A 14,104-nucleotide genomic window follows, 5' to 3' on the forward strand; every position below is an offset into this window, starting at 1 on the left:
GTGGACTCATTATTTACATGGTTTGACTAGATCACATATATAACTACCGTGGCTGTTCCAAATGTATGCATTTTCTTAGTTCTAGAAGTCATGTTTTAAGTAGTAAATATTTAGATATTCCAAAGTAAACGTTTGGAACACTTACTTTTTCGTAAGCATTCAGTTATAATTCTCTCCGATCTCTACTTCATCTAAGTGTGACTGCGGTGCTCACTCATCCCCCAACAGGCTCTATCATGGGCACTGAGAATGCAAACCCAGGAACACAGAACCAAGAAAAGACATGGCTCTGGCAGGTCAGCGCAGACACCTGAACACAGTGTGAGTCCCGCAGAGGACACGTGAGGCCCCTGTGTACTCCTTGTGACATCATTAGGGACGAGACAGCCTCCCTAGTCCTGGCTTTAAAAAGCACTAACTTAAGTGTTATTGCTGTTTGTCGCAGTACTTGTCCCACAAACCTTCCGAAGTTAAATCTTGGAGGGCAGAGTGCTGGGCAGCATAGATTTGCAGGAAGGCCAGGATCGCACGCAGTCCCTTCTGCACCACGAGCGGAGCGGGGAACTCCAGCGGGCAGTGTCTCAGGTTCAGTGCTTTCAGCGAGGTAACATTCCCTGCGCGCAAGAGGAAAGCCCAGAACTTCACGCTCTCTTCCGTGGGATCGACAGGCAGAGACAATGGTTTGCATATTAAAGAAAAAAATAAAGACTTATTGAGGATTTGGGGCAGATGGACAGATGTCTGCAATTTACTTTGGAAAAAGCCTGCAGGGAAGGCAGATCGCACAGACGAAGCTCAGGTCACAAAAGTGAGTGAACAAACGAGGGGACGCAGGAAAGCCGGATGAATGGGGGCGCAAAGTCACCGCATCACCTAAAGTGCCTATTCGCAATGACAAAAACCCCTCAAAGGGATATAAAGGAAAGGCACCTGTGACCCATACTCAGGAAACAAGCAGTCACTAGAAACTGTCCTCACGTCAGTTCAGATATCGGAGGAAGCAGACAACTTCGAAGGAGCCACAAGTAAGTTCAAAGGAACGCAGGAAACCACGTTTAAATAATTAAAGGAAAACATGGTAAAATGACTCCATAAGTCTAGAATGTCAACAAAAACAGAAATTCTAAGAAAGAACCAAACAGCAGTCCTAGAGTTGAAAATACGAAGCCTGGGAAGAAAAGTGCACCAGAGGGACCCACAGCAGACACGGATGACAAGAGGTGACAAGCGAACTCGAGGTAAAAAGCATCCGTGCTGACGATCAGAGAGAAGAATGGTGAACCAGGGGCCCTCGGAGGCCAGTGGAGCAGCAGTGTGCATGCTGACTGGTGGGAGCACGGCGAGCCCCAGAGGACGAGGGGGGTGAGCAGAGCGCCACATGAGGACACCGGGCAAAGGCTTGGGCGACAGACATCAGAGTAACTTCCAGGACACTCGACAATCAAGTAAGAGAAGCCAAAGGCAATCACACTTAGAAACATCAAAACCACTGAAATGCAAAGAAAAGTAAATGATCTTGAAAACAGCGCAAGAGAAACATACATACAAGGGGACAGCGAAAGTAACTTCCAGTTGAAAAGAGTGGAGGCCAGAGGACAGGGAACAACATATTCAGAAAATATGCCGGAAAATCCTGCAGCTCAGTGCCCCGAATCCACCAAATCCGTCCTGCTGCAGGAAGAGCGGCCCACCGGAGCCAGCCCACAGCATCTAGAAAAGTGAACTGGCAACGTCAGAACTCCCCTGCTGTGCACACAGTCTCACGGCCAGCTCACCACCACTGCACTATACAAGTGAGTTTAACGGCAGAAGACAAATCTGGGAACACAAAGACAAGTTAAGAGGAAGCAGTACAAACCGGAACAAAGAGAAAAGGGGATGGGAGAAGAGTGTGTCTGAGGCATGCGGGACAGAATTAAAATCCCGACATCCATGTGATTGGAGGCCCAGGAGGAGAGGAGAACGAGAAAGAATCCAGATCTATAGAAATAATGTTGACAGCCAGGGATTTTCCAAATCTGATTAAAGACGTCAATAAACAGATTCCAGAAGCTCAGGGAGCCCCACAGAAAGTAAACACAAAGAAAGCCACACCCAGGCACATCACAGGTGAACTGCTGAAGATTAAACAGGAAGAGAGGCGTTCTCAGCAGCCAGACAAAAGAGATACATCCCTTTTAAAAGAAAAGCAGTAGGACTGACAGCTGACTTCTCAACAGAGGTTAGAAGCCAGAAGACAATAAAGACACTTTAAAATGAAATCTGCGTTCTTATACTCTGTCAAATATTCTTTAAAAATGATGGGAAAGTCAAGATGCCTTCTTAGAATATCAAACTTGAATAATTCATTACCAAAAGACTAAATGACAATAGCAAAGAGAGATCTTCAGGCTAAGATGGTCATCCTAGGTGGAAGCAGGGAACCTTGAGAAATGAGGGGAAACATGTAAGAAAATATAAATACATATGGACAGTTTGAGATGTGTCTGCTGGATTTGCAGCAAGACACAAGCAAAATCTATGGGAACGATAGGACAGAGGAGGGAGGAGGCAATGGGGAGAGCACCCGTTTCCGCAGACGGTCGTCAGTCAAGGGCGCGCACGTGGCTCCTAGAGAAACACTCGGCAACACAGCACGTGGTACACTGAGGGGATCCTGCTTCCAGCAGTGTTGGAGCAGCTCCAATCAGATCAACTCTGCAGCAGATCATTTGTGGAAACCGGGCAAGACAGAAATGAAAAGCAGGCAGAAGCGAGAGGGGCAACAACAGCTCCAAGAAGAGAAAGACACAAAAGAGCGTAGCATCTGCGCAGCGTTCTGCACCACACCGGGCAGACAGAAACCCGTAAGGTCATAACGACCTGCAGTGCCAGAGGACAGCCTTTAGAGCTACCACAGCAGCTAAAGAGGGAAGGCCTGGACTCCAGAGAGGGGACTGCCAAGGGGAGCCTTCTGTCTCCGTGTACATGTTCTTCACAGTCCTGAACTTCCCACGTGTAGGACAGCACGGCTGCAACTACTGCCCTCTGCCAGACAGACAGAGTTTGCAGTCTGTCTCGGTCCTCGCAACGTAACTGCCGATTTTAAAAAAAACCAATAATCTAAAGAGGAATATAACAGAATCCAGAATCTCTGCAATGTATCTATCACAATATCCAAGATATAATTCAAAAAATTATTAAAGGAAAAATATGTTCATATACAATGAAAAAATGACTCTCAGTAGAAAAAAGTAACTAATAAAATATGAAAATTCTAAGATTGACAATACAGTATCTGAAAAAAAAATTACTAGGCAATGTTCACAGCCAGTTGGAGATGACAGGAAAGGCTCATAAACTTGAAGATGTTATCTTCTCTGAAGAGCAGAAAAATGGACTTTAAAATGTACAAAAGGTCAGTGATCCGTGGAACAATAACAAAAATTCCAACAAATAGGTAAAAAGAGAGACCAGGAGCAGAAAAATATTTGAAGGCTTAATGAACAAAATATCTCCCAAATTTGGCAAGAGACGTGAATTTAAAAATTGAGTAAATTCAACGAACTCCGAGGAGGTTAAATACAAAAAAAAAACCACAGCTAGGTACCTCATAGTCAAACTGCTAAAAAGCGAAGATACAGAAAACCTTGAAAGTAACCGAAACCAATCATCACAGTTGATAAAGGAGAAACAAGAATGAAGGACCTCCGAGGCCTAGAGTCAGTGCAACTTCTTTAAAGTCCTCGATTAAAAGAATCCAACTGTATTTCTAGATCAACAATGTCCTTTAAGAATTAAGGCAAAATAGGGGGGCGCCTGGGTGGTTCAGTGGGTTAAGCCTCTGCCTTCGGCTCAGGTCATGATCCCAGGGTCCTGCATCGGGCTCTCTGCTCAGCAGGGAGCCTGCTTCCCCCCTCTCTCTCTGCCTGCCTCTCTGCCTACTTGTGGTCTCTGTCTGTCAAATAAATAAATAAAATCTTTAAAAAAAATAAAGAATTAAGGCAAAATAGGGGCACCTGGGTGGCTCAGTTGGTTGGGCAGCCGACTCTCGTTTCAGTTCAGGTCATGGCCACAGGCTCCCTGCTCAGTAGAGAGTCTGCTGGTCAACCCCTCCCTCAACCCCCCCCCCCGCCATTGGTTTACACACACGTGCGTGCTTTCTCTTTATCTCTTAATAAATAAACAAATCTTCAAAAAAACCACGAAAATTAAAAAGGCAGAGATTGTCTGACTGGATAGAAGAGTGAACCCAACCATACCCTACAACACGAGCATTTTACAATGTACTGTAAATACAGACAGGTTGGGAGCAAAAGAATGAAAACCATGCACCATACAAACCGTAAGCAGAAGGTTGGAGGACCCACACTGATGACGGGGGAGCGAAAGTCTAGCTAAGGACAAGACAGAAGCTGGCGGCCTACACCCGCCTCCCTTGTGACATCTGTGACATTCCTCGGGGACTGCTGGCTGCCCTACCTTGAGAACAGATGGTTAAGGAGCAGAGATCACAGTCCTGCAGGACAGCAGGCTCCCTCAGTTTACCAGGGCCTCGTGACTGACAATAGCCTAACTTCCAGGAGACTCCAACTGTCTTCATGTTGGAACCTCATTAGAAAAACAAAACAAAACTTAGCTTGGCTTGACAAGAACCGGGTCTCCAGCATCCCGACAGTCTTCTTTACCATACGTCGGTCCTTCTGAACCCCTTTGTCCTCACCGCCCCAACTCCTGAGTACATAACCAGCCAGTCCTCGGGGTCACAGGGCAGCAGCGCTTCCTGCCCACGGGTCCTGGCCCCGTGCCTTAATAAACCACCATTCTGCACCAAAGACGTCTCAAGAGTTCGTTCTTGGTCGTCGGCTCCAGACCCCACCCCACTGAACCTCACCTATACCTAAAACTTCATCCCTAAGACATACCGAATGGCCAATAAGCATACGACAGTTTCCACATCACCGGCCATCAGAGAAACGCATGTGAAAACCACAATGCACAACACTACACACAGCAGAGTAACAAAACTAACAACAGAAAAATCCTAAATTTCTATTCAACCAATAACATAGTATCAAAATATATAAAAAGCGGACAGATCTAAAATGAAAGGCAGACAAATGCACAATCGTAGTTCACGATTTCAACACAGTCCTTCAGGCACTGACAAAATAAGCAGACACAAACGGATGTAGAGAGTTTGAACGCTGGGATCAAGCAACTTGACTTAACCCAATACGTGGGACGTCACATCACATGGCAGCGTGAGCACGCACGCGCTTCTCTCGTGCACCAGTGGTGCTTGCCACGCGGAATGCATCCTGGGCCGGAAAGCACACCTGAACGAGTTTCGAATAACCAAAATCACACAGCATATGTGGCATTAAATTAGAATTCAACCAAAGGAAGAGAATCAGAAAGTCTCCGATTGGATGTAAATGGAGCACCACAGGAGGGGCCCATGGGTCACAGTCTGTTCGGGAATATCTCGTGCTGAATGGCAGTGGAGATGCGCAATGTGGAGGCTTGTGGGGGCAGCTAAGGCAGCGCCGGGGGGAAATCACCGGTTGTGACTGCATGGATTAGGACAGAAAGGTTTAAAATCGGTGATGTGGCTCAGTCGGTGAAGTGTCTGCCTTCGGCTCAGGTCATGATCCTGGGGTCCTGGGATCGAGCCCCACATCAGGCAGGCCCCTTGCTCACCGGGGAGCCTGCTTCCCCCTCTCCCTCTGCCTCTTCTCCCACCTGTGCCCCATCCCTCTCTCTCTCTCTCTCAAATAAAATCTTTAAAAAAAAAATATCAGTGATCTAAGCCTCCAACTCAATTGGTTAGGAAGAGAACAGCACATCAAACCTAACAAAACGGAGTGAAGAGCAGAGGAATGGGAGACAGGCAGACGCGGACCAGAGAACACCGTCTTCTGCGTCCTCCTCACTATTTCCAGCCGGGAAAATGAATAAAAATGAAGGCACTACACTTACACACGTCCCCACGCATAGACCCCAGCAGCTCGGTGCTGAGCCCAAACCGCGCATGCCCAGCGGCCCGTACCTGTCTGAGTCAACTTACGGAAAGTCCAAGAGGAGGGCCCTTTACACGTGCGCTGTCAGGGAGACGCCAGTGGCCAAGCTCGCCAGGGAAGCAAGGAGAGGCTGCAGGGCCCGCGGGCTCCCGGGAGGGAGGGACAGAGGGCGATCGCCACTGCGCAGGGCAGCACACCTGAAGGTGTGCTCTGGCTACGCAGCCCTCCGTGGTTATTACTTCTCCCCTCTCCCTCCGTGTCGTACCTTCCGTGTGGATCTACGCTCCAACACTACAGCTCTCGAGCGCTGTGCTGTCCACGAGCCCGGGAAGGACGGAAGGGGAAGGGATGAGCAAAGCAGGAGCCAGCCTGCCCCCTGGGACTCGCCTTGTCTCCATTACAGGCTCCCCGAGCTTAAGAAGGCAGCAGGTTAAAGCTTTTATCCTATTGTTTGAACACTTACCCAGCTCCACAGGCAACATTTTGATAGGATTTCTTTCCAAAAGCAAAGTTTTCAAATGCCTTTAAAACAAAATAAAAAATATATAATTTAAAAAGCAAAAAATGAAATGACCATCCCCAAAATACATCATCAAATTTCTTCCTTCACCGCCTCTTTAAGGAGACAATGTCGCTGCAGGCACACATGCTTGCCGCGTGCCCCACGCGTGGCCCATGGCCGTCTGCCCACGTGGCTCCTGGTCTCAGCAGCAGGCCAGGCTCTCAGCCTCAGCACACTGACATTCCAAGCCAGGCGACTGTCTGCTGGGGGGCTACCCTGCCCCTGTGGGACGTCCGGCAGCATCCTGCTCTCTACCCACCAGTCCAGGGGGACTCCCTCCCGACGCCGTGACAACCAGGAAATCTCCGGGCATTGTCGGTGCTCAGACTGCCAATCTCGGCGTTCCCTGAGGTGTGCAGGAGGGATCCTAGCCCTTGGAGATGCTCCGTGAGCAAGTTTTCCCAGTTGAAATGCTGGGGAGCCTTCTGCCACACTGTACCCGCCTGCGGGGTCACTGGCAGTGAAGAGCCCCGGGCAGTCTCAGAACAAGGTGGGATGAGGGGCGTTTCTCCAGGCCTTTGACTTCAGATCCCTTCCCTAGTACCTAGTCACATCTCCTAGAAAATCTTGCACAAAATGTACCCCGGAGAGACAGGATACAAGGTGCCCACTGAAAAGTTACTCGGTGATGCAGAAACACGGATACCTCCTGTTAAACTCAGTCTTGCCCCCTGTACCCCACTGTGCTGCTTCTGTTTCTCACATTTAATTCCTTTTTTAAAGATTTATTTATTTATTTGACAGGGAGATCACAAGGAGGCAGAGAGGCAGGCAGAGAGAGAGGAGGAAGCAGGCTCCCTGCTGAGCAGAGAGCCCGATGCGGGGCTCAATCCCAGGACCCTGAGATCAGGATCCGAGCCGAAGGCAGAGGCTTTAACCCACTGAGCCCCCCGGCTCCCAGGTGCCCTGTTTGCACATTTAATTCTCAAGACTGCATCATACACTAAGGATTAGTTTCTTTTTTCTCCTTTCCCTTTTAGGGACCCCCAGCTGAAATCTGACCTAAAAAGACCACAATACCCTGAGGCTCATGTCTCCAGCCCGGGGGGGGGGGCGTCCAGGCAGGGGGCAGGCGAGGACCCCCAGCCCCAGCCGCCCTGTATGCACATCACCCTGGGCCTCCCAGGGCTCTGGGGGGATTGTTGAACCCGCTGTACTACCCCATCTCCAGGGACAGCCTGCCAGCCAGCACACCACCCGCCCCACAGCGGAGAGTGGCTCGTCTGCATTCCAGGTGCGCAGGGACGCCGACCGTGTGGGGCCGGCTGTCTGGCCCGGTGGAGGAGACCTCACGAGCCCCTGGAGAAATCCCCTAGCCGCCTTCTCCTCTATCGCTGATCTCAGCGGCCCCAGGAAGCCACCAGGTGGGTCGAGTGACTGGAGGGGGTCCAAGCTGCGTCCCCTGGCTTCAGTCCTCCTTTCCCAAAGGGAAAGAGAGGAGCAGTTGGGTACACCTACAAATCCCATTAACCAATCCGTACTGTGAGTGGAAGGAGCCTTCTCAAGCCTCATTTCACCTCGGAAGGTGAAAGAAACTAAACTCCAACATCACCACAGACCAGAGCCCGCAGGATTTGAAGGGAAAAGACCGTTTTACAGGCGGACCACTTAGAGCTCTAGGACTCCAGTTCAGTGAACCTTAATCTTTGGCTCGGCAACCCCCAAGGAAAATCAGATCACTCGAAGATTAGGCAATTTCTTTCCATTTGCTCTCTTGGCTGTCCCTTCTTATTTGAAGTTTTAAAGGAACAAACTTTATCCATTAAACGTTTCTTGATGTACACAAAAGTGCATTATTTCAATGTTGTCCCTTCCACTACTTGTTTTGGGTTCAGTCCCTTTTAGTTGTGGAACACAGAAAGCAGGCGGAGGACGGGCGGGTGCTTGCTCTGCACAGGACGGACAGACCTGCAGACCAGGGGCTGCAGGTGGGCGGGCACCCTGGGCTCCCCAGCAGCAGGTCCCGTCTGTCAGGGTGCCCCTGCGTACTGGCCCGCAGGCCTGGGGGTCGGCGGTGGTGGGCGGAGGCCATGGGAACCCGCCATCCGCCAGAAGGTGTGCCCGGGCAATGATCTGTGTGGATATTCTCGTGCTCCTTGAGCAATGAACTGACACACTGCTGACCCCGTACATACTATGAGCGGTCACCCCCCGTGATGCCGGCGACTTCCCGTGGAGCGCACACATTCACACACGGAGCCGGAGCTGCCTGCCCGGGGGGCGCACATACCGACGTGTGCAGGTCCTCGCGCTCTCTGCACACAAGCTCACACATCCAAGACAATGAGAGGGGAGAGCATTAACACTGGCACTGCTTTAATTAGGCTTTTCGGAAAGTTTAAGGCTTTTAATCAGTCCATAATTACTTAACATTTCTGATTAATATGTTTCAGCACTTCGGCAAGCTGATCTAATTTTAATGACATAACGGGCTATAAATCACATGCAAAACTGTATCTTAAACAATACTAAGCAGCTGGCTTTGACTGGCAAAATCAAAGAACTCCGAAGCTGGGGGACTGCGGGCTTACTTTCTAGGAAAGAACAGGGAAGGGACTTTTGTTTATTTGCCCTCTGAGTAGCAATCCGTCTCCTGGCTGTGCGGGCACCGCGGCTGCTGGACAGAAAGCACTGAATTAGCCCCAGTACCAAAGATGAGGACCTTGGGAAGAACAATGCTTTCCCGGCCCACCTGCGACCACAAGCCGGGAAGACCCGCGAGGCCGCCGGGCTGGAGGGGACACGGCGGGCGCAGGCCCTGGGAAGGCTCGGCCACCTGCTGGGGGCCAAGGCCACGGTTCTGTGTCCAGTGGCACAACTCACGGCAGGCGATCTGCAGACCCCGACTAGTGCAGGAGCTCGAGGAAGGCGGCTCCCGGCTCCGACTCCCCCGGCCAGAGACCCCAGCTCAGCGTCGGCTGCTCCCTCGCAGGGCCGGCGAAGGCACAAATGATTCACAGGGATTTTCTCTCACTGTGACACGTGACAAAATACTCACTTCCTAAAAATCACTTCAAACGACAGTGAGCTACAGCTCAGGCCCGCAAAGGGCCTTGTACAGGCCTCCGGCTGCTGCTTCACGGCGGCTGCGTGGCTCTCTGCGGGCACGGTCACTCACATAGGATGGGGGTCGCCCCGGCACACCTGCCTTCCTCTAACGACCTACGGCCATCCTGAGCCCCACTGGCTCTCAAGTGCCCCGCAGCTCTGGGTAGTCAGCCTGACTCGGGCCGTTGCTTCCACACCAGCTGCCCGCCACCCCCTTCCTCAGAGAGTGACCTCAAGGCCAAGTCAAGCCCCACCTTCTCCACTCAAATCCCCTGTGACTCTGCCATTCAGTTCAGAATGAAGCCCAACACGGCAAGCCGAGCCTGCAAGGGTGGCCCCTCTCTCTCCTCTGTCCTGGCACACGGGCCGCCTGGCCGTCCCCCACGTCGCCCCGTGCACACACACCCACGGCCTATGCGTGTGCTCTCCCCTGCCCAGGAGGCACTCCCATTAAAGGAGATGCTACAGTGTTTACCGGAAGGTTCTCACAAGGTCGGGAAACACGGACAGGGAGGGAAGCGGGCGCTGGAGGTGCAGAGGTCAGGACAGGAGGCGGAGCGCGCCGTGAGCCCGGCTCCCGGGGTCGGAGGCGGCTGACCCACAGCTGCTGGCCGGGGCTACGTGAGGACAAGGGAGGTGCGGCGTCTCTTCCAGGTGTGGGGGTGCTAGGAAGCCCCCGGGGATCAGAGCGGCAGGAACGTGGCAGGATGACAGGCCTTGCTTACGTTGGGGTTTCCAGCTCCCCAAAACGGAAAGCACTTCTTGTTATTTATCAGAAACTAGTGGGCACCCGCAGGCCTCGGGCGCTGAGAGGCTGGTTGCGGTTCATCGGCTCCCAACCGGGAACTGGCAGCTTCGCGTGAGGACAGTCAGAGCCGGTACCGATGGTGCAAACACCTCACTGCTGGCCCAGCAAAGGCACTGTGGCGACCAGCATTCTTCGTGCTATTAGACGTCCTGCACTACGACTACAGCTATGTGCGTCTGGTTCATTCAGCCCCTGCATCTCTTAGCTTGCTTTAAAAATAGCGCTAAATGCTTCCGCACTGAAATCAAAATTCAATCAGGGGCAGGAGCTAAGCAGCACAAGGGCCGGCACTCAGACATTTTAACACAGGATGGTCTCAAAATCTGGAAATACAAACAAACGACTTACTTGTGAGACCCAATCCCAGAGGGAAGTGCTTTAATTCTGTTGCAGCGGAGGTCCAGCCAAGTGAGGCCGGGCAGCAACTGGAAGAAGTCTGCAGGGAGCTCGCGGAGGGCGTTTCTTTGAAGATGCAATTGCTTCCGGGGAGAAGAAACGAGAACGTCTTGTCAACTAACTGCATTTTAAAACATGATGCATCCTAGAGCATTTCCAGAAGCACCCCAGGCTCTTGCACTCACACATATCAAGTCAAAAGAAAGCCCAGAAGATCTTACTCTTAGACAGTTTAAACAGCAGACGAGAGTCAGAAAGGAAAGCACCAGGGTCCCCTGCCCAGGTTTTGGGTGTGGAGAGTGACTCCCGGGCTGGCCCCGCGGCTCTCTCATGGCTGACGGCTCAGCCACCACCGCTACGCACACCACACGTTCTCTGCAAATACCCTTGAACACCAGACCGACTCTCCAAGTGTTTCAGTCCCACTCCTCCTTCCTGGGCCCCACACATGACGCCTCTTGGGCTCTGCTGTCCCTGCCCCTTCCCTAGTGCCCGTCACAGGCAGCCCGCGGTAACTGTGGTCAGTGGACAAATGGCAGGAGCCAAGTCTGGTCCCAGGGACTCGACCCAAGCCAAGAGCTCACAGGAAAACTAAAGGAGCCGTGCACAAAGCTGTCTGCCGCGGCTGTAGGGCCACTGTGTCCCGTTATCACCAGCAGCTCCGCAGCAGCCAGCCACTGTCGCAGGACGTGGGAGGGAGGGCAGGGCCATGTCAGCTCATGTGGCACTCACTGCAGCCGTGTAAACGGCACACGTGAGAGTCTGCAGTCACAGCATGGCACGATTATGGGGAATTTTTAAGTAGGCTCCATGCCGAGTGTGGAGTCCAATGCGGGGCCTGAATCCACCACCGTCAGGTCAAGACCTGAGCAGGGATCAGGAACCAGAAGCTCAATGGCGGAGCGTCTCGGTGCCCCTGGCTCTGGTGCCGCTGTGGCATGTGGTGTGCCCCCTCACTGCTCTGCACGTCCCATGAGGATCTCTAACTCCTCTACCGCAGAGCCGGTGGGGCGCACTCGTTGAGAACGCGGGCCCAGAAGCCAGACTCTCCGGGTTCAAATCTGGATTTGGAACCTTACTAGCTGTGTGACTCTGAGCGGGCTCCCAAACCTCTCCTTGCTCTGGTGTTGCCCCTGTGAAGGGGTCACATGACCCACCTGCCCAGGTCCACGGAGTGAGCAGCGCCTGGCAGAGAGGGGGGCCAGGAAGCAGTGGCCACGACGACTGAGGAGCCCTGAGTGCAGCCTGTGCAACCAGCCACCCCTTCGGCCACAGCATCACGACGCCCAGCTCTGCCTCCAACGCCGAGCACCGCGTGTCTTCACGGGTAGGGCAGGGGCTTTACCAGCGCATGGAATCGGAGCTCTCCAGCCCGCCGAGGCATGGCCAGACACCATGCTGGCCACGGCCAGTCTCTGGGACACGGTCAGGCCGTCATGCCCGCACAGCATGTGTGTCCCTCGATGTGAGCCTGGTCGGGCCTCAGCGGCAGTGTGGCCTCCAAGCTTCTCAGGCCTGCTCTCTCTCGGGCCGAGCTGGCTCTAGGGCTCAGCTCCAAACCCACACATCCTCCCAAAGGCCAGAAGAGGTGGAAAGAGATGGTGCTGCTCTTTGCAAAGGGCCGTTCCAGCCACCAGCGAGGTGACAGTGCCACAGAAGCCTACCCTTCCCTTGAGGCCAGTGGGACCCGCAAAGACCACCTCCCTGTGCTCCGTGTGTGCGCGCATCTCTGTACGCGTTGACTGGTGCCCCCAGAGACCCCTGCTTCGCCCGCGCACGGACCGGGAACCCACAGAGCAGAGCGGCCGCCTCACTCCGTGATTGGTTGCCATGGTAACCATCTCTGTTTTCTGAGAGGCATGAACAGTTATGATGTTTCTTTATTGAGCCTAAAGAACAGTTCAGAATTTCCTCCTCTTCCTTCGTGCACGGAGGTCCTGTAAAGCTCACCCACGCTGGAGCCCTTGTTCACGGTCAGGAGCGTTTGCGCTCAGACGCAGCGGCCCTGACGACCCAGGAATTAACTCACTGCAGGAGGCTGGCGCTCAGGCAAGAGAGAGTGGGGCAGGGCCGGCCGTGACCGCAAACACACGGCACGTGACGCGCGACAGCGGGGCACCTGACACCCCAGCAGGCAGCTCTGTGCAAGTGCTCCGAACAGCAGCCGACACCTTATGGGCGCGATGTGTCTGCGGGCCCTGCGGGCGCTGCACTTCACACGCCTTACAGCTTAATTCTCATAATGACCCACAAGAATGGTCTCCTTCTCGTGTTCCAGATGAAGACAAACCAGGTTTAAGGAAATTACATGAGTCCGAGGCAGCAGGAGCCCAAGCCGTGCACTCCTGCCCCATTCACGTCCACACTGTGTTCCAACGGAAACTTATTCTAGAAACTCTGTGGGATGAGACGGTACCCACTAGGTTAGCAGCTGGCGGGGGCCCGGCAAGGCACCAGGCACAGGGGAAAGTCAGCATGTGATGCCTGCAAGGCAGGGGTGAAAATGGTGTTTACCTGTTTTAATACCACATGCGAGCTCTTGGGGGGGGGGGGTTCAACAGGAAATCAAGGGTGCTTTCCGCAGTGCTTTCTACCACGGGCTTCTGGTGCTTAAGACTTTCCCAAGAAGAGAGGCCAGGTATCACAGTGTGACTCCACGGGGTGTTTCCACTGGTGGGTCCCCGGACCGGAATTTCTCTTTTGTGATGTGCTCACCACATGAGACCCCGAGTTAAGCCTCTTCTAACCCTCGTCCTAGAAACACTCTCTTAAACAGAGGACTCCAAGTAAAAGCCCCTCACGTCCACTCAGCAGAGGCACAAACACCCTATGAAACGCCCACTTACTTCAAGGCTGGGAATTTTAAAGATCTCTCCTAAGTGGTGAAGACCACTTTGACTCAAGTCTAAAATCGACGAGGAAGAAAAGATGACCCCCTGAGCTCCCTTGTGAACCTCTGTGGGGGGGGTAGCAGGGGTGCTCCTAGCTGGAGCAGCGCCGCTCTCCGGACCAGCCGCCCCCAGGGGGACCTCGCAGGAGCTGCTTCCTTCCATGTCTCAGCCGGGAGGCAACAGTGCTCCGGGCCCTCTGCTCACCCTCCTGGGTCTGCGGGCACCTGGAGATGGGGAGGGAGACACAGCAACTTGTAGGTGACCCGACGCGTCCTCCCGGGGCCACAGGGTAGCAGACACAGGACCGTTTCCCTTGCTTACTAAACCATCACCTTAATAAACTTTAGCATAAATCTGACATCTAAGTTTGCAGGAAGGAAGGGAACGGGAGGTCAAG

General features: G+C 53.0%; 1 protein-coding gene across 1 annotated transcript in view; it reads right to left on the reverse strand.

The window, feature by feature from the left end:
* LRRC27 (leucine rich repeat containing 27) overlaps positions 1-13,869 on the reverse strand; it is a gene marked incomplete at both ends in the record, with an annotated part of 31,688 nt that extends 17,819 nt beyond the window's left edge. The window contains 4 exons of the mRNA XM_080823706.1: positions 462-614; positions 6,466-6,524; positions 10,769-10,899; positions 13,663-13,869. Coding sequence (XP_080679832.1) covers positions 462-614; positions 6,466-6,524; positions 10,769-10,899; positions 13,663-13,869 — 550 coding nt within the window. The remainder of the gene's footprint in view (positions 1-461; positions 615-6,465; positions 6,525-10,768; positions 10,900-13,662) is intronic.
* Between the last annotated feature and the right edge of the window lie 235 nt (positions 13,870-14,104).

Source organism: Martes martes, assembly GCF_963455335.1.
Source record: "Martes martes genome assembly, chromosome: 14".
Classification (NCBI taxonomy): domain Eukaryota; kingdom Metazoa; phylum Chordata; class Mammalia; order Carnivora; family Mustelidae; genus Martes; species Martes martes.